The sequence below is a fragment of the Cygnus atratus genome, chromosome 6, assembly GCF_013377495.2.
Source record: "Cygnus atratus isolate AKBS03 ecotype Queensland, Australia chromosome 6, CAtr_DNAZoo_HiC_assembly, whole genome shotgun sequence".
NCBI classification, from domain to species: domain Eukaryota; kingdom Metazoa; phylum Chordata; class Aves; order Anseriformes; family Anatidae; genus Cygnus; species Cygnus atratus.
Genome location: NC_066367.1, coordinates 34077442 through 34097302, shown reverse-complemented (window position 1 = coordinate 34097302; position 19861 = coordinate 34077442). Strand labels below are relative to the sequence as shown.

At 39.8% G+C, this 19861-nt stretch overlaps 1 protein-coding gene across 1 annotated transcript in view; it reads right to left on the bottom strand.

Moving 5' to 3' along the window:
* Positions 1-19861, bottom strand: part of THSD7B (thrombospondin type 1 domain containing 7B) — a 263133-nt gene that overhangs the window by 71751 nt on the left and 171521 nt on the right. Inside the window, exon 14 of the mRNA XM_035556107.2 lies at positions 5812-5990. Coding sequence (XP_035412000.1) covers positions 5812-5990 — 179 coding nt within the window. The remainder of the gene's footprint in view (positions 1-5811; positions 5991-19861) is intronic.

The window sequence follows — 19861 nt, the reverse complement described above, 5'->3', positions numbered from 1 at the left end:
ATGAAGCTTTTCATGAATGGCAATTGCGAAAATATGCTTACATGACTTTTTATTTACCAGAAAACTTGCAGGAGAAATGAAAATCAAATGTGGATAGCTATTGAAACCGGATGCAAAATTAATGTATGCTGAGAATTACAGTACATGCTACAGGTTATTATGCTGACGGAAAACATGGGAAATGGCTCTATTTCCTTTAGCAAAGGAAGCAGTACTGCTTCACATGGTAGGCTTTTCAGACCCTTTCTTCAGGAAGGTGAGATAGCACTCAGGCTGTACAGAATTGGCTTGCTACTTTTGGCCCATTTAATGAACTGAATTACAGTTATTAAAACTCTCAGTCACAGAAAGAAAAGTGTAAGGAAACCATGAAGTTTTCACTATTTTTTGAGATTGAAAATTCTCCCACATGATTGTACCAGGAAAAAAAAACAAACAAAAAAAAAACAAAACAAAAAAAAACCACATTGTTTTTATGATACTGTAAGAACGGCCTGGAATCAGAGGAGCAATGTTTTCTATAGTGTAATTCCTTCCTTTAACTCTGAGTGGGAGGAAATCTGATCTTCTGAAGGTAAAACCAAGAGTAAGGACAGATCTTCGTTTCCAGAAGTTAAGTTGCACACAAAGCAAATGAACATTGATAGAGCTAGAGGAAAATATAGGTCAGGCGTGTCCTTGCGTGCCACAGAAAGGGATCTCCCCCAGCTGGTGGAACAGCAGCCTGTGACAGGGCTCAGGAATAAACTACTGGCATCCATTTACGAGTGCCTTCCAAAAAGTGTGGTGACTTTCTGACAATCAGCAATCTATATTATAAAAGAAGTAATTTATGCAGGCGCTATTTATAGATAATACATTATCGATTATATTCTTGAAGACCGATTTCTGACACTAAAATGCAAGGGATATCCAACCAGGAACTGGATGTGAGCTAACTTTTTGACAGCAATGAAAGAATGTTGGGTTCAGACACAACTTCTAACAGAGGAACCTAACAGTTTTGAAAATGCTTCATGAACACACACACACAGATAAATACATGCTTATGTATGCATAAAAGATATATTTATGCAAGAGAAGAGTGCAACTATTATAACAAAATAAAACACAATACCAAAACCTTTTATAATCAGACATTCAAAATTAAGAGAAAAAATACTACTATAACATTTCACAGTCAGATAGGAGACAGAAAGATAAACCAAAGAGGTTGCAAATATTTCCTGTCAGCAGGTAAGTACTGGAATATAACTTGAAGGAAGACAAACAGGAGAAATACAGTGCTATATGCTATACGTTGCTTCTTCAGAAACTTTATTGTATGCAAAATTATTGCTCTTTCTGAGAGCAGTTACCTACCTAAGTGAAAATGGACCTTGTTTCATTACAGTGTCTTGTGATAAGACATGCTACATTGCTCTTCCTTAGGCAGAGTTCTTCTGACAGTCTAAAGCTTGCAAGCTACGAGTCAGGGCATTTTTGGATCATGGAAACTTAGCTTGCAAAACGCGAGCCAAAAATTGCCTTGAGAAACCACTATGAATGTAAATCAAACCTTAGTCTGCATACTGCTGTGTTGCTTATTTATAATTTTTTTGAGGAAGTGTAAGAAGCCCAGGAAACATCTTAACAAAAGGTCTTTCTTGAACAAACCTTTACTAACATTGCAGATTAGAAAATGGGAAAGATCACATACATGACACCCTCCCCAACACCCAAGCCCATGTTTGGCTCCAAATGACAGTGACTTCTACAATTAGCATGAGGGTTCAAACCCATCCAATCTTGCACATTCTAATGGTGAGTTTTCAAAGCTTATAATTTTGTAATATTTTTTACTTTTGAAATTTGACACATTTTTGCTAATCAAAAAAAAAAAATCTCTTTCCCTTGGAAGTGTGAGTTGAACTAAACCAGTCATTTTCTATGAAAAGTTTACCAGAAAATCATACATCTTCACACTTGTTTCTGAGAGGTCTGAGCTATAAAGATACCACTGTCCTCCTTTTCCTGATTATTAAACTTGTGCATTCAATTTCAGGAAAAGTACTTTCATTTGTAATGTGCAGGTGTCTGTATTTCTCATATTCTAGAGTGAAAACTGGAAAATGTCATTAAGAACAAAAAAAATCTTCATTTTAAATAAAGCTGTAAACTTAAATTTCAAATACATCTTTCCTGCTATGCCTGCCTTTACAAAGGCTCTTAATCCTTTAAAAATGTTTGCTTAAATATATACAATATATACAAAGGCAATAAACCATTTGCTATGATATTTGTCCTTTAGCAGGAGCAGGTAAGAGCAAGAGAGGGAGGAAGGAAAAGGAAGGAAAATCTTGACAAGAATATATATTAGAGCAATCAATAGAAAGATAATCCTTGGAATTCATGAGTCTTTAAAAGAAAATGCATTTTCTTGTAGTAATCCTAAAAACCTATAAAAGAATATTCAAGCAATAAACTCCCCATAACTCATATTTAACCTTTAGTCATGTAGAACTACATATTAAATAGCTTAGCAACTGCATGCTGTGTAAGTGCATTCAAATAACAGCAGAAATAGAAAAATGTAAATGCTACAACTCTTTTAACATGCAATGCCCAGCCAAGAACATCTGCCAGCTAACCCTATAATCCAATTGGCTGTTCAGAAGCAATCATAGCCTTAGATAAGAGCTCCACAACTTCTACATGCAACGCCCATTTTCTTTAAAAGATTTAGCAAAATATAGTTAACTAACTCTTCAACAATTTTCAAACAGAGGTACAAGACAAAAGTAATTCAACATATCACATGGATTTGCATTAAAATACTGTCATCTTTTCCCCCAAATATTGTAATTCACTATCTAATTTCATGGGACAATAACACAGAACAAGCTGAAAGCTAAAGTGACCGTATCAAATCAAGTGATAGCTCAGAGTTTACTTCTCACATCTACTGCACCCGAGAAGGTCCATTGAATGAGAAGCTCTACAGGCAGAATGAGCTTAAAACATCTCAAAGAGTGGTTTCAAGATCCTCTTGTTATCAGGGAGAGGCACCTCCAGCCAGGTGTGCAGCCCTGAGGTCCTAGGCAGCTCCCCCACCCCATTTTGCACAGGGATTGCAGGAACAGCCCTGATGTCTGGCTCCAAGCAGGCACCCAGGGCTCCAATGGTATGTTGTTAGCACCAGCCGAATTTACTGCCAGAAGAGCCAAAATACTCCATGGAATTAGGAGCATAAACTCCATGGAATATAATGCAGGAACAGGACGTCTCATTATCTCAGTATAAAATTAAATTTATGCTAAAAAGTTCGGTTCTAAATACACAAGCGAACTGCACTGCCATGACTGAACTGCTTCTAGGAGGACAGTGCACTGTAAAAAGGTTTCTGTGAATCAGTAATTTTTATATTAATCAATAAATTGTTTTGATCATACAAATTGCCCTTCTCTCTAAAGCAGTAGCCTTGCTGAAGTATCTGTATTGGCAGGGATCTGGAAACAATGGGAAATTGTAAGGGAGAACTGCTGGAATACTGCTTCAAGTTACGCTCTCCGTACTTAAATTCATGTCAAATATCTGAAACGCATTGGGAAAAAAAAAGAAAAAAAAAAGGACTTACAAGGGTCTGACAACAAGCCTAGAAAACACCTTTCAAAAGAAGAGAGTTAAAAATTATTTGGCTTAATGAGGAAAAGACACAAACTGACCAAGGGTTTTAATTGTAAGATACTGGAAAATTGAGGGTTCTCCAAGATAGTTGAGTAATAACAAGACTCAAGCTCAGAAACAATAATTTTAAAAAGACAACTAAAATACTGGAGGAAATAATAAAAGAAATCTACTGGCACCTAGAGGAGGTTTAGTCTTGATTTTAAGTTGTCTGAAGTCTTTATCAAAGCATAAAACACAATATAGCATTGTCACCAGCAAAAGATAAAGAAAATCATGCACCAAGGTGACTTAGCTTTCTCATGCCTGATAACCACAGAAGAGCAAGTATTGTATTTCAGGTATTTAACCCAGATTATACGATTACGTAAAAATAAGTAGGAAGTCACATATGAATATATACAGAATTCTGGAGAGTTTTGCTCTAGGATTTAAACACTGCCCACCTCGGAGGAAAAAGAAGACAATCTGCCTTGCCCTGGATTAAATATGTGTATCCAGCTTCATTACACATCAGTACAATCAGCTAACCCAGTTTGCCACCTGAGCAGACAACTTTTGCATGCTGCAATGTGCGTAAGGACTTCAGCATTTCTAAATCAGTGCTGGAAGTCAATGTCCACTGGGTGCAGAGCAAGCAAGACTCCTTCCTAACTGCACAAAGGATTAAGAAACATATGGGGAGCCAACAAATGCAAACACACACACATACGTGTGTATAAATATATACACATACTTATAGATCAAGCCTTGTGTTCCTGGTAAAGGGGCAAAAAGCACCAGCCACATTTATATTAATACCAGCCATAACGCCGATAAACCTTACAGAGACATAATTTCCAAGTTTAAACAATTTCTTTCCTTCAGTATCTTCCAAAAAGGGTTTTGAAATTAGCAAATCTAATGTGTGTGGGAATAGGCAACACTTTATAGCAATGTTTCCTTTTAACAGAAGTAGTCTGCTGTGTCTGTGGGTAACAATCCCAGTATCTTTTCATTACAAAGGAGCTTATTGTTACCTAACAACTTACTGTGGGATTTCATTCTGCTTCTCTGGCGACCTCTCTGATCTATTAAGAAAAGCACTGAGGTATGGACAACATACACTTTATTGCAGTTTTATATTTCTTAGTTCTTGCTTCTTCTGTCATACTGCCTATGAATTTCAAACAGTAATAAGCAAAAAAAAAAAAAAGTATTTAACTGCTTCTCACAGGAAAAAAAAAAAAAACTGTGAGGAAAATTAAGCAAGTTGAGAATCAGGTGGTAGAAGTGGTGCTGCCTCCTGGGACACAACTGCTGCTGCAGCGATTGCACAGTAAACAGGATCCAGCAGCTCTAGCACCTGCTAGCCACTATACAAATACATCTTCGTAGGAAGACTGTTAAAGGCCTTCTACACATATTGTACAACTCATTATATATATACACTCACATATTCATAATATACATCAAGTCCCTTCGGCATGACAGTTTCTGTCCTATTAATTAATTTTCATAGTTGAATTTGAAAGAGCAGGCCAAACTAATAGTACTTCATCAGTGTTAATTAGCATTAAGAATTAATCAGTATGTGTAGGAAATCTCTATTAGTTTTGTAGAAATGCATACAGCATTAAATGTCATTTAAATACATGTTGATTTTTTTAAGAGCAGCACTTTAGAGATTATTTCCCTCTAATGGGACACTTCGATATTGAATATACAGAGATTAATGTTGAAGGAAACTTGTGCTGTGTCTAAGGGAAATGTTGCCAAAAATAGTAATATATACTTAACAAATGTTTCTGCTGCTACCATAGTCTCAGAAAGAATTAAAGATTTTTAAAATGTCCGTGACATCTCAGTTCTCTGATGTTTATATGCTACCCAGGTGGGATTATTTGTCCAGGGCTTCCTGTGCTATGGTAGATAAAACCTGTCTTTATATAAGAAATGAGGTGTTTCTTGTCAAATTCTGCTGTAACATGAGCATCTTCCCCTCAATCCTCAAGAAGTTCTACAAGTGCCTACAAAACCCAAAACGAAGAAGGGTCCCCGAGATAACTCCTGTTTGTATTTCTTCATCAGCTCAGTCCTTTATGATCCTAGTTAAAACTACAGTAAGCACATTGAGATTTCTGTTGGCTATTTAACACCACTCACCTGATTCTTGAGATCCAGTTTTGGGCAGGGGCGGCCTCCATTGTAGGGCTTCTCCTTAAGCCATTTGGATCGGACTTTCACCCCTGTTCCACAGGAAGAGCTGCAAGGGGTCCAGGTGGACCAATCGCTTAATTTGCAATCAAATGGGCAAGGAACCATGCAAGATTCTTCAATGTAACCTAAACCAAAAAATTAAGAGAGAGGTTTTAATCACCACAGCTCGTGAACTCTGATGATATAATGTCTCTGAAGTCTGTGTAATCAACCCAAAATGAGAACTTCTTAAAGAGAAGAAATTTGGCAGACTGTCAACGCTTTCCCAATGCTAGATAACGATTTTATTTGTAACGAACAGCAGTGACTAAAACTAATTTCTTGGTTTAGTCCAATTATTATTAATTAGGATGACCACGATAAAACTGATTGATATGAAGGACGCACGTTGGCAAAAAGTATCTGTTGTGAAGTGGGCAATGGACAACAGGTGGTAATTATCCTTCCTATGAGAATCTGACCATAATATATTTTGGAGAACTAAGCGTACTGCCTAATTTTGTGATCCTACAGTGTTATTCTGTCTGTCTATATGGTCACCCTGGGCAGGGAGTCAGAGGCTCTCTTCCCAGCAGACATCCCACGGCTGATGAACTCGCCGGGGCTGTGCTCTTGGCAGCTCCACCAAGATGCACGAGGTATGCATCTGCCACCTGCATCCAGGTGGGATTTGTTCTTGGGAGAAGAGAGGAAATGTGACTCCCTCTTTCTCCTGGCAGTTCTCCTTATACATCTTTGCAACCATTTTGACTGTTCTGCATTTCATAAATGGCATAAGAAAACTTTGCTTTCACCTTCACCTGACTTGACCTAAAAGTGCTCCCAGGATCACTTAAAGTCAGAATACCAAACACTTTACCACACTAAAACCCAGTAGGGTTTCTTAGCACAAAACCAGGTTTCCTCTACACAGACACAGCCCCACAGCTGGTTTAGGAGCTCCTGCACATCCCTGCTCACCACGCTGCATTCATTCTCCTCCAGTTTCTATTATCTGGTTGTCATGTCTCTACATACTATTTTGATTTAAACAAAAAAGAGATTTCATGTTCAACCATGAAAGTCAGTGGCTGCTAAGATCAGCCCTTATTACAGAAGGCTTAGTCCCTCTGACAGCTCTAGTAATTATGGTCATGGAAATAACAGAATTTCATCCATACAGTATTTCTGACATTTCTCATTTTTATGTCCTTTCTTTTTGTTTGGTTTTCAGCCTACTAACGCTCCCTATGTATTCCTTACCTGCAGAATACCAAATTAACTGATTTAACTATGCTTTTAAGAAGGATTTCTCCCCTCTCTATCAAGATGACAGTCACAACAGCAGGGGGAAACAGAAATATACACACCAAAAAAAAAAAAAAATAGAAGCAGCTTCCCTCCACAAAGTCTGGACAAGAGCCCTGAACACCCAGGAAATGCTGAAGCCAAGGCAGGGAGATTAGTCTTGCCTGGCAGCTGGATTTACCGGCTCTGCCGTGTCCAAACCTGCTGCTGACTTTAAACCAGGACCGTGTTACATCCAGAGCATCAATCCACAGCAGCAGCATGCCGCCTCCATCCTGGTCTTCATTATCAAGAAAGCTTTCAGACTTATTTAGACATCTCCCATCCAGAAAACATCCCCCTCCTAGGAGTACAAGAAATACTGACATTGTTTTCTGCAAACACTGCCTTAAAAAAAAGAAATAGAAACAACAGTAGTTCCCTCCTTCAGTTCAATGATGCTCTATTTCTTCTTCCTTTTGCTTCGTGCTGGTACTCTGTTCCCTCTTCCTTTGCACAGCCACCCTGTTAGTCTGACAGCTGCGATTGTTTCTGCACAGCAGCTCCTGCTGGAACTCTTTCCTAAAGCTCCACAGCTGTCCCCGTACAGCATGCTCTGCTTCACTTTGCTGCCTCTTATCTCTGTGAGTTGCGTTGCCTTTTCATTTGTGGCTTCAAAGCCACTGGCATTAGGCATCTTAATTATTTCCTACCAAACCCATTATGGTGGTGATCACATATCTGAGATAGTTCAACTTTGCATGTTTTGTATTCTCATCGAGCTGAGATTATACCCACGCGCACACATATACAAATATTTCCAAAATAGACTCACTTTTTTCCCAAAACGAAACTCCCCAATTTCCCACTAACATTCTATTCCACCTGCTTAGGTTGCCACTTAGAACAGTTCATAAGACGTTATGATAAGTAAAAGAAATTTTCTCATGATAGATTTATGAGAAGCATTTCTTAGGCAGTTCTCCAAAGAGTTCTCATCCACCACCACATGAAATATCATTTTTCCTTGGGCTGTGTGACAGCCTAGGTAATTAACTCTCAACAGAAACAAAGAAAGTGCCTTGTTTTAAAGGAGGATTAGACAGAGGGGTTATCAACTTATCAGTGAAGGCAAAATGGGCTAAGCCTTTTGGCAGTTCAAGATCTACCTCTGTAATAAAAAGAAATATAATAAAAAAATAGAAAAGTAAGAAAGAGAAAGGAAAAGTATAATAAACAAAACTAAAGAAATCTTTTCTACTTCATTGCAGCAAAGTGCTGTGGGGATCCCTCAAACCACAGGATTTCTAAAGACTTCCTGGTGCTAAGAGGCCAGCTTATTCCTTTTTGAGTTTCCTCACCCATATTTATAAATTATATTAAGTATAAATAATTAATATCCAGCTAATAGAGCATTAAATTACCTTACTGCCCAAAAGAAACCAAATTTCCATATTCGACAGTGCTAAAGAATCAAAACGGGAATATAACCTTCTTTTAAGCTCTTCTCACAAGCCATCATTATACCTTCTATTAACCACTTGAGGTCAATCCACTGCTGAGATTCCCATGATCAAAGATTTCATTCAATAAAATAAATTCCTGCAAAAATCTTTGTGTGATGAATCTTCTCTGCTCAGATATACAATGTCTTTACAGATATCTTTTTACAAGAAACTACTAAATAATGTTGTACTCAGCTCATCTACAACCATTACTTATGAGAATGGGATATTTGGTTTTCTCTGTAGGAGCCAAGAAATGGCTGGCCAGTGTCAAGGGGCTGAAAAGAGTTGAGTTTGGATACACACAATAAACCTAGATTTGGCATTCCGAGCAAACTTTTTGCACTGGGAAGGTGCATAACACAAGAGAGAAAATAAATAAATAAATAAATAAGTAAATAGATACATTATTAAAACCAGCTATTAATAACAAATTCTACATTCAGGCTATTACCAGTAGAAGTGACAATAAAACACAGTTACAGACCAAAACCAGAGAAATATTTTGACCGTAACAGAACATGAATAAAGGAAAGAGCGTGCATATATTTCTGAGTCACTGTCACTCAGCCTGGGGAGATTAACTCATGGGTGAGATTACTCATATGGTTTTGTCAATGTCATCCTTAAGCACCTCACTCATCCATTGCGTTCCCCATTTTTCTCTCATCCGTAGAACTTGGTATGAAAGATTTCTTGTGTTTCCAAGACCTTCTATGGAAAAAGATACAGGCTCTCCCCAGCCTTTTTTTCCACGTCTGCTCTTCTTTTGAAGCTTCCTTCCTCTTTATTTATTCCTCAAAATCTCAAATACCATTAGACTAAAGTTCATTTAATTTAGAAACTACAGATGAGAACCTCTGCACTGTGTGAATCATGCTCCTGCATGTCACTGAGCTAGAGCACAGGTGTCGCATGAGGTAGCGACAGAAACTCGACTGCATGGGAAATTGTAAGTAAGCACTTTGAAACATGCTACTGGGAATAGTCCTGAATTGACAGGAGAAAAATGAACTGGTTGATCAAATAAGTTTTTTGTTGATGTTGTTTGGTTTTTTTATGATTAAGTGCTATTGTTTTAGTACTGAGAAATTGCCAGTATAATAGGATGACCAAATGCATTTACCTAGGCTGCCAAGCTCATTTAATTATTATTTATTCATTAAGAACAATGTGCTTGTTGCTCTACAAGCCACAAATGGAGTCTCTTCCCTAAAGTGTCCATAATAAACAAAGTACCCGCAGAATACACAGTATGCACTGGGAATGCACAAGATGTAACAACTATTATTCTTGTCTCATTTTTTTCTGAGCAACCTAAAAGAGATGAAGCAGGAGAAGGCAGATGAATAAAGCAAGGATTGGTGGGTGTTGGAAGTGCAGGCTCAAACTCATGGTGTAGAAACTATTCTTCTTTTCTCATTTTTGCTGTGCAACCCAAAAGAGCCGAGGAGGTGGCTGAATGATGGTCCGGAGGATGTCGGCAGCACAGGGGGATGGATTTGTGCAGTAGCACAATTTCTTTCCCATCTACCCAAACAACACACGTCACACCAGGCACATCCAGCGAGGGTCTGCAGCATCTGTCTGTGTCCCCCTCCACATTCACAACTGGCTCGTGGTGGGAGAAGCAGGCAATTAGTAGGTTTACAGGCTAATGTGAGATGCTGACATCCACTTGATTGTTGCGCTTCCAAATGATAAATTTGCCGAGGGTGTAAGGTCTGTGCGCAGTGTTAAACAAAAGTGCCAAAAGGATTCCAAGAGGCAGACTTAAAAGTGATTGGAAAATAAACAACATTCCTCTGGCAGCTTTGGAAACAGATGCACTTCTAATTGAATTGGCTTTAAACTCATTTGTATCCTCTCTAGCATATTTCATCATTTCAATTAACAAACTTCTAGCAGTTCTACCCTTGTTAGTAAACCTTGAGGTGCTTCATAAAATTCAAGGTCATTACTAAGAGAGGGACAATTCTGCATCACCGCTACTGCCGCTAGTAATAACACAAGTAATTTCCCTTGGAGTCTCTAGGATAAAAGAGATCACCCTTCTACAAACACGGGAGAAGCAAAGTGGACAGTGACACAGGAGAAATGTTTCTAATTACACAGACCAAAGGTAGAGGGGAAAAAAAATTGAATCATTTTGCTATTTGGTAACCGGCTGTGAAATATGTAGAATAAGACCAGTAAATCCACGCAGAGCTGAAAGTCTAATAGCTAGGGACTTCATTAGCGAGACCTGGTGGACCATGGCACTCGGTGGGCCAGATTCTGCTCCGCTGAAGCTTTGGGATCAAACACAAAGCAAGCTGGTGTTTTAATTTGGGTTAAAATTCTGCATCGAGCAGCTGTGACGGGATCTGCCAGCTAACCACAGCACCACGACTGTGCCCCAGCCAGGGCAGCCCGTGGTCTGTGAGCTGCAAGAGGAGCACCTTGTCCTAAGCAGTTCTGGTCCAAACATTTAAACCTTGCTCCAAGGGCAAACGTTGTTAGCTGAAGGAAACTAAGCAGAATAAATCTGGGATTCTTAAAGTTTCTAACAACTTCAATTGCACCTGAACAAGATGTAATACTGCCAGAATAAATGTTTAATCTTTTTTTTTTTTTTTTTTTTTTTTTTACTTTTTCTAATATGCGAGAATTTGAGAGATTTTATGCATTATTAGTTTGCTAGCTGGGAAATTTAAGAGATAATCTAATGAATTCATTCATTAAACACACAACGAAAAAACAGCAGAAATAACTTCTGCATCAAATATTTTACAAAGCTTGAATAATGGACCACCTTAGCTTATTTATTCCACCTGGCTGTTCCCAACAAAAAGGCACATGCTCTCGTTATCTCATAGCAGACTGGTTATAGATTCTAAATAGACCAGAGAAGACCTGTAAAGAATGCTGGTAAGTTTAATTCATCGTTATTGTTATTGAAATTCATCCAAAGGCTGGTTTTATTGTTCAATTTCACAGCCTCTATAAATCCTGACAAGGCAGACGGGTTGATGCTGACTTTGCATTATGATTCCTAATTTACTTTGATTTTACATTTTCTTAAAAAATTTGCAAGCTTACACCTTGTCCTGACTTAAATACAAGCTGTATTAGTTGCTATATTTAATCTGTTAACTAAATAAGGAAATTTCCATTAATTAGCACATTCCTCACAGCACATTGCAAACCAAACTGAGAACTCTTCTGGAGAAGAGAGACTCGTCTGCTGTCTTCTGAGTGCAAATAAACAGGACCTCACAGCGTACATTCATCTCGCGGGGAACTTCCGACGCAGACGGGCAGAAATTCACTGCACAAATCTGTCTCGGCTCCAGACCACAAAACGAGTCCTGGAAATGATCCCTGCTCCTCCCGCAGCAGCTCCCCTGCCGTGAAGGGGTGGGCCGGCTGCTTGGGAGCCCCGATGTCTTACAAAAGTCTTTAGTCAAATAAAAACTCATGCACCAGGATCAATGGCGCTTAGGCTGGGAGCTCAGCTGTGTTTTCCTATATGCTTTGATCACCACTCTGCAACTGGGAAAATCATCTGCTTTCTCCAAACAAAACTGAATAGCTTTTTTTTTTTCTTCTTTTTTTCCCTTTGTCAGTGTATTTATCCTCTGTATATTAGGAAAGAAATTCATCCCACCGTACTTCATTATGAATTGTTTAGCGTACACGTTCTTACAGGCGACTCAATTCATAATAAATGCAGATATGGTAAAACAAACCTGAGATAACGTTTACTTTTTATTATTATTATTATTATGAGATGTAGATAATGAAACAAGGCTGTTTTTGAAGGCTGTACACACATCTGCAACACACCATGAAGACAAAATTAAATTGTCCACAGAACGTCAAATTCCCCTCTTTCTCATACATCGGACTTCTCTCAAAGGCCCAATTCCACAGTAGCTGCAAAAATAGATGTACTTTGCCAAGTGCCCTGAAGATCAATAGAGTCTTGGGCTATTTGGACCGGGTGGGAAGCGTCTTCAAGAGACAAGGGTCCAACACTGGGAGAAAGCTGTCACCAAATGGCACCAAAAATATCTGCCCCCTTCAGTAAATCACAGCCGGCCGGAAGGTCAGTGGCTTCAGGCTCTGCTGGAGCACACCAAGAAACTCAGTTTCGAAGTTCAGTGCCCTCCACGGAGAGCATCTTTCTGCCAGTTCCTAAACATACGACGTCAAGCATTGTCAACACAATATGCCACCGAATTTCGGCTGCCAAATTATGACCCCAAGACACAGGCAAGCCTCATTCAGACAACTTAGCTTGCAAAACAACTCTACAGTTTCCATTTTACGGAATAGGAAATGCTGATGCATTTCTTTGTACCCTGATAATTAGCAAGCATTGTGCACTATAATACTGCGATTATTTCAGACAGCATAAACGACCAGATGACTCTGCAGAAGGGAGCACAAAGCAATTAGATAAATTTGCAATAAATATTATCAAGGAGGTCCGTGACAACATGAGCAAAAGATAACTATTTTTCTTTTCCTTTTTTTTTTTTTTTTTAAACATACGTTCCTTGTACTTTAATTTACAAACGTGGGAAGTATTAACAAGTGTAAGGGCCTCTGCTCAAGAACAGGTCACCCAGCCCCTGGGAAGGCAGTGAGAAGTTTCTGAGCCCCTGCTGACCTCTGCAGCCTCCCTCCCCACCATCACAGGAGGCGAGTGACACAGTGACCTCGCAAATCAATACATCTAAATCAATACACTGCCTCGATTCCTTCTTGTCTCATTGATGCTAAATGAGAAACCTAACGACATGCTTTAATTATACTCACGCTGTTCTGAAGATGCCACTAACCATTATGCACGTCAGGAAAACCTGTGAGCACTGCCCTGAATGGCAGATAGCTGCTGCAAGGTCCAGCCCCAGGCTCTCCTGACCGAGGCTATTCTGTCGTGATGTCCTGCCTGCTCCAATAAGGAGTTTCATTCCACCTCCATACCGAGTCAGGGACACAAAGACATCCAACCTTAATTAAAGATGTACTAAAAAAATGTAAATCTGATAGAAACAGGGTGTTAAGAAGAGGAACGGTCCTCCTGGCTTTTCACAGCTTAAGCACGGGCACGGGGAGAGCAGCACAACTCATTCAGATGATGGAAAACCTTGAGATGGAAATAGGACATTTTCGTGACGTAAGCAGGCCCCCACATGGAGTATTGATGTGTTGAATTCCTTATAGATTTTTGTTTCAATTTTGCAGTGTGACTTTGAGCACTCCGGTTGTGCACTTCAATCTCCCCTGCTGGAGCATTTCCTCGCCAATACATTCAGACAGAAGCAGAGAGCAATGCAATCTTGTTAAATACTACAGTTTATAACGGTCACTCCCCTGGTTTACTAAATACAAATGAGATCCAAGATTTCCCAGCGGGAATCTGTCTGTAGTGAGGGATACCAGAAGCTTTGTAAACCAAGCTCATAGTTATTTAATTTACACCATCCTCACTTACAAACATGGGAGAACAGAGAGATTTCAAAGTGTAACTCACACTCAGACATAGGCTAAGGAAAGATAACTGCTCAGATACTCATCAATATCATTACAATAATCCTTAGAGCAGATTGGGCTTAAGTTTAATTTTATCTATATTTTTAATTAAGACTCACTTCTTCAAAGCTTCTAAACTCAGCCACTGTTATGTTTCTAAGTTTGTCTCCCAACCTCTGATCAAGCAGACTACATCAGGGACCTTTAAAGATACCAACTACCCGCCCATCTCCCCCTTCCATGCTAACCTTATTGTTGTATGTCATGCACCAGCAAACTCACTGCTGCCTTGGCAATCAGCTCATCTTATTTAGACACTTGCCTATATGCTGTCCTGGTTTCAGGTAGGACAGAGTTAATTTTCCTCCTAGTAGCTGGCAGGGTGTTATGTTTTGGATTAGGATGAGAAGAGCGCTGATAACATGCTGACGTTTTAATTGTTGTAGAGCAGTGCTTACACCAAGCCAAGGACTTTTCAGCTTCTCGCTCTGTCCTGCTAGCGAGCAGGCTGGGAGTGCAGCAGGAGCTGGGAGGGGACAGACCCAGGACAGCTGACCCAAACTGGCCAAAGGGGTATTCCATACCATCTGGGGTCATGCTGAACAATATATAGGGGTGGCTAGCCAGGGTGGGGGGCCGGCTGCTCGGGGATAGGCTGGGCATCGGTCAACGGGTGGTGAGCAATTGCATTGTGCATGACTTGTTTCGCACACATTATTACTATTATTATTATTATTATTATTGTTATTATTTTTCCTGTCTTAATAAACTGTCGTTATCTCAACTCACAGGCTTCACTTTCCCGTTTCTCTCCCCCATCCCGGAGAGGGAGGGGGGAGGGTGAGCGAACGGCTGTGTGGTGTTTGGCTGCCAGCCGGGCTAAACCACAACAATGCAATAAGTGGAGTTCTTGTTTTTGGAGGATTCTTGCTCCATACAAGCAGAAATACATTAATTTGTCTCTGAAAATCCTCAGAATATGTCAAACATGAAACCTGTAAACACTCACTGGAAACAACTACGATGCCTACTATACGCAGGTTGCACAGGGCTCCCTACCAGTGGTAAAGATACAAAACAGTGACTTCCCATTTACAAATGACTTGTCATCCATTTATTTGCCTTACAGACATACTCATTGGAGCTATATAAAAAGCAACCAGCTTAAAAAAACATTGAAAAATAAAAAGCCTTGTAAGACACGAGAGGAATCCTGTGAACTACATGAATATATGTCACTTCCCAGTTCAGTTACACATCTCTCAAAGGGATCATGAAGCTCTCCATGAGCAGGAAAAGTAGAGGTTTTAACATTAGAGTACTCCATTCATGAAATGCCTTCGGTGAAAACAGTGTTTCTTCATACTTCCAGAATAACGTACTAAATGGAACGATACATAGGGAGAGAAAAATGTTAATTCTGAGTCCATCTTTGTATGATAACATTTTATTAGAGCCTTGCTTCGTAACAGACCATATTTGTGATAAATGCATTGTTAAGGATGAAGAGACTGGCCACGTTTCAAAAAGATACCTTTACTGTAGCCTACTCCAGAAGTCAGCAGTAGATTGCCCAGTGCATTACCTTGCTATCAAAACTGTCCTGAGTCTCTGATAGACTACTTCCACACCGAGTTACTATTTCTACACCAAAAACGTTCTCAACTCCCATGGAAGAGTTTTAATCAGCCTGTCAACAACAGAAAAACTGACTGAACCCAATAATAGAAACAAAAGGCAGGGCCATAAGCAAGGGTGGGCAAAGGTGGTTCAGCAAGCAAAGGCTCGCGGTGCATCAGCTGCTCTGCAGTAAGTGCTCGTGTGCATGCCTGCACCACCAGGGGGTATGCACCTGAACCCATCGGATAGGAAGCCCCAGCACATGGGCAACTCTTCCTCTGAAAGCCTGTAGCCTGATTCACCTTACAGCAAACGCTACTATCCCAGACAGCAGCTATTGGAATGGGTTCTGAAACAAAAAACGTAATATTCTAAGGCAGAAAGCCAGTTCTGAGGTTCGTAAAAAATCATTTTTTCTCATGGGCTGGTAGTGCCACCTCTTCAAAAGGGTCATTTTATGGAATGCAGCAAAAAGCATAAAAGAAAGATGGGGAAAAAAGAATAGCACATCACTATGACTAAATGCAGCACCTACAGAGGATGGTGCTCAAATACCTAATCCTCTAAATATTTTCTCATAAGATACATGCTCGCTTTCTGTAAGAAGATACAGATCTGGAATAATGTGCATTACTATGTATTAGTGCCTCAGGGGAAGTCTTGCTTTAAATAAACTTCTTTGATAGACAGCTTGCCCCATTCAGAAATGATGTTTTTTTGATGGCTTTTTACCTTTGATTCTGTTGCCAAAAACAGAAACCATAAAGAACAGCAATGTCTAAACAGTTGTTTTCTGATCCAATTTCTTTTGATAGTTCTTTAACATCCAGGAAGTAAGAGCTGTGGCCAAGTTTTCTTATGAGTAGATGTTGGTAAAAAAGGAAAGGAAGAGATAGTGGAAAAGCACTGTTCTGTGAGCACTGCTGTAAGAGCAATAAGTAAAAGTCTTGTATACAGACAAGAAATAGAGGGCAGGTCCTTTACAGCTCAGCTTTACGCCTACAGCTCCATCGGCAGCCACAGCTGTAATTAAGATTGTCACTTCGCACCCACGGAAACCTGTAGAAATGTCAGAGAAAGGTCCAGAGGAGAACCCAGATGGGATTTCAGGGCTAAATTTAGAAGCTATTTAGCTCTGAGATAGCAAAAAAAAACCAAAACACTCAAAGGTGACAATAGCACCTTGACACCCCACTTGAAGTGGGGACTGAAGGCAGGGTAGGACAGCCCTGTCTGCAGCTGGCAAGGCCATTCAGACACATGTGATCCAAAGCTTGCCTTAATTCCCATGCCAGGGGATGAGATGGGCAGAAAACAAGGTGAATTTTTAGCTGAAACTTCTTCCTCGAGCAGTCTTTGAAAGGCTTTGTCCTGGTAAGTAATAGAGTCATTTATTTATAATAAAAAGGCCACAGGGAGGCACAGGAGAAATGACAGAAAGAAAGAAGAGTAGGACAGTATTTCATGGCCCAAATGCCAAACGGAGGTGGTGCAGCATAGTCTGAACACTGAGCCTACATCTTACCATCAACTGGTGGTGCCATACTTTTAAGAGGAGGAGGCATCCCAGGGCTGTCAAGTTTAAGGTGCAGAGCTGGAAGAGGACAGCCTAGGCAGGACTGCCAACTTTCCTTGTAGAAGAAGTAAGGCAGTCAAGATTGAGGCTGCCAGAAAAGAGGCAAAAATTGTGGATGTTTGTTGGATGCTGTCTATGGCAGCACAAATATCACTTAAAACTAAATCTGTTTCAAATCTGGAATTAATGGTTTGTGTTTTAAAAAAACGAAACTTCAATATACAATTTTGTTTAGGCTAAAAATGAAATTAAATGCTTATTTTCAAAAATTGGTGAAACATCTGTTCTGAAAAGTTTCTATTTCTGAAGAGCTTCAAAACCAAATTGGGGGCTTCGGCAACATTTTCATTCTTCAAAATAAAACTGACCACATAGGAATAAATTTATACTACAGCAAATGTCAAAACAGATACACTTGCAAAAATGAATAGGCATTTATTCTACATAGCTTTTCCAACTTGATTTTTCCATAATTGTTACCTTGTAGAAAAGATAAGTGTGCTATCAGCCCAGGATAGACTTGGGTCACATTTCTTTAATCTATTAAGCTCTGCTTATAGTTTTTTTTTTGAGGTACACAAATATCATTTTGCGGAAAGATTATTGAAGACCAGCGATTAAAAGCTATCTGAAAGTGTCTTATTTTCTCCTAAAATAACTCATCCTCTTTTAACTCAGATGCTTTCAGCATCCTGTGTCTTTCAGCTGGAAACAAAGTAATTTTGCTAAATGTGGAATTACTGCTTTAGAATTGAAGGTAAGACTGCTTTCAGGTAAGCAAAAAGATAAAAGCCCGAGGGTCAGGCAGTGGGTCCTTGTGTTTGCTCACCAGTCGGTCACGCCATGTCCATCAAGCTGGTGGCCAGGATTTCCAAGTGAGGGAGCGCAAGCCCCAGAGGAATGCCATGAGCAGAAATATAGCACTGCTGTGGGCTGATCTTTCAGAAAATCAGACTTCACAAGTCTTGAGACTACCTGGTTTTCAGCAGCAGGAGTTGAAATGCCTGCTCTATGACCTTTGCATACTGTCCTGAACCTCTCAGCATTAGGGACACAGTTCTGCAGGACAGCAGCAGCGTCGTCACTGCTGGCGAATGCTGTCCTGCTGTGCCTCGGAGCAGGGAACGTTCCTCCAGCAGAGCAGCAACTCTGAGCTTTCACATTGTCAAAGCTTTTAACTCCTCCCGGTGCAAATGCTTGCTAATCCCGCTCATTCCAGGTCCTCATGGGAGTAGAAGTGACATTCTCAAAGACTGACCTTGACAGCAGCATTCCTGGTAGCAGCAGGAACGGACCTGTTGGGAAGGGTCTGAGTGACACCTCTGCATCACCAGAAATGCCCGGGAACCCTCTCAGCAGCCACAACCCCCTTTGATTTGTCTAGATGCAAGTAAACTGTGTAAGAAAACATTCTACTACTGAGAATAACGAGGTATATTAGCATCCCTGCCATGCCCTTCAAAAACTTAGAGATAATTAAAGCTTTTTAAGGTGACTGTAGGTTGAAGCCAACTGCTCCGTGATTTAAAGCCAGGATCTATTTGTCTGTTGTGTCTTTCTTCCAGACTCTTGTTGTTGTGAGCAAAGCACAATTTGAATAGTATAAGCACACTTCATAAATTCCAGCTTTCCATAAATTCCCCATCAGATCAAAAGCTAAGCCTCTGTGCAACAGCACAGAGATCTCCAGCCTTTGATTTGGAACAGATGAGACACCCTATGTTCCTCTAAGATTTAAAATAAAAAAATAAAAAAATAAAAAAATAAAAAAATAAAAAAATAAAAATTGGCACAGCATGAAAAAAAAAAAAAGAGGCAAAGAGCCACATGAAATAATACAAAACAAAGGAGGTGGAAATGCAAAAATAGTATGAGGAATTCAGATAACAGATTGAAAGAAGCAGATGAGCTGCAATTAACAGGACAATTTCACATCCAAAGAGGATGCTCCAAATGCCAACCAGCAAACAGAGACCCTCTGGAGCAGCAGTAAGCTGAAAGCAAGACAATCCAGTCTTCTTCTGGGAAGACTAATTGAGGCAAATTATCAATTATATTTTTGTAATATAGTTGGAGATAGTTACCTCTATCCGTAATTTCCTAGTTGCATTTCCAGATTAAAGGAAGGAAAAGGAAAGCAAACCAACTCCAGGAGAAATGAATTAGCCCAGTTTAGAAACTGCAGGTTATTTCTTGAGCTTACTGAGTGGGCCAACAAGGAAAACAATGACACCACTAAAATAAAGCTGTACACCATCACAAAAGCCAGTCGTATGAAAAGATAAATTAAAAAAGCTATGGTGTGTTGTTTTCTGGACATAAAACAAAAGGTTTGGTGCAGAAGGGAGTAAGTTTCAGAAAAGTCTGGGATTTATATTTCTGAAGTTGGTTGTACCTAATGATCATGAGTTAATCCAATATTTAATTGCAGTGACTGTGGTTGGGGAAGGTATGTTTTTTGTTTTGTTCCCCCCCCACCCCAAGTTGCAAATGCAGAATTTCCCCG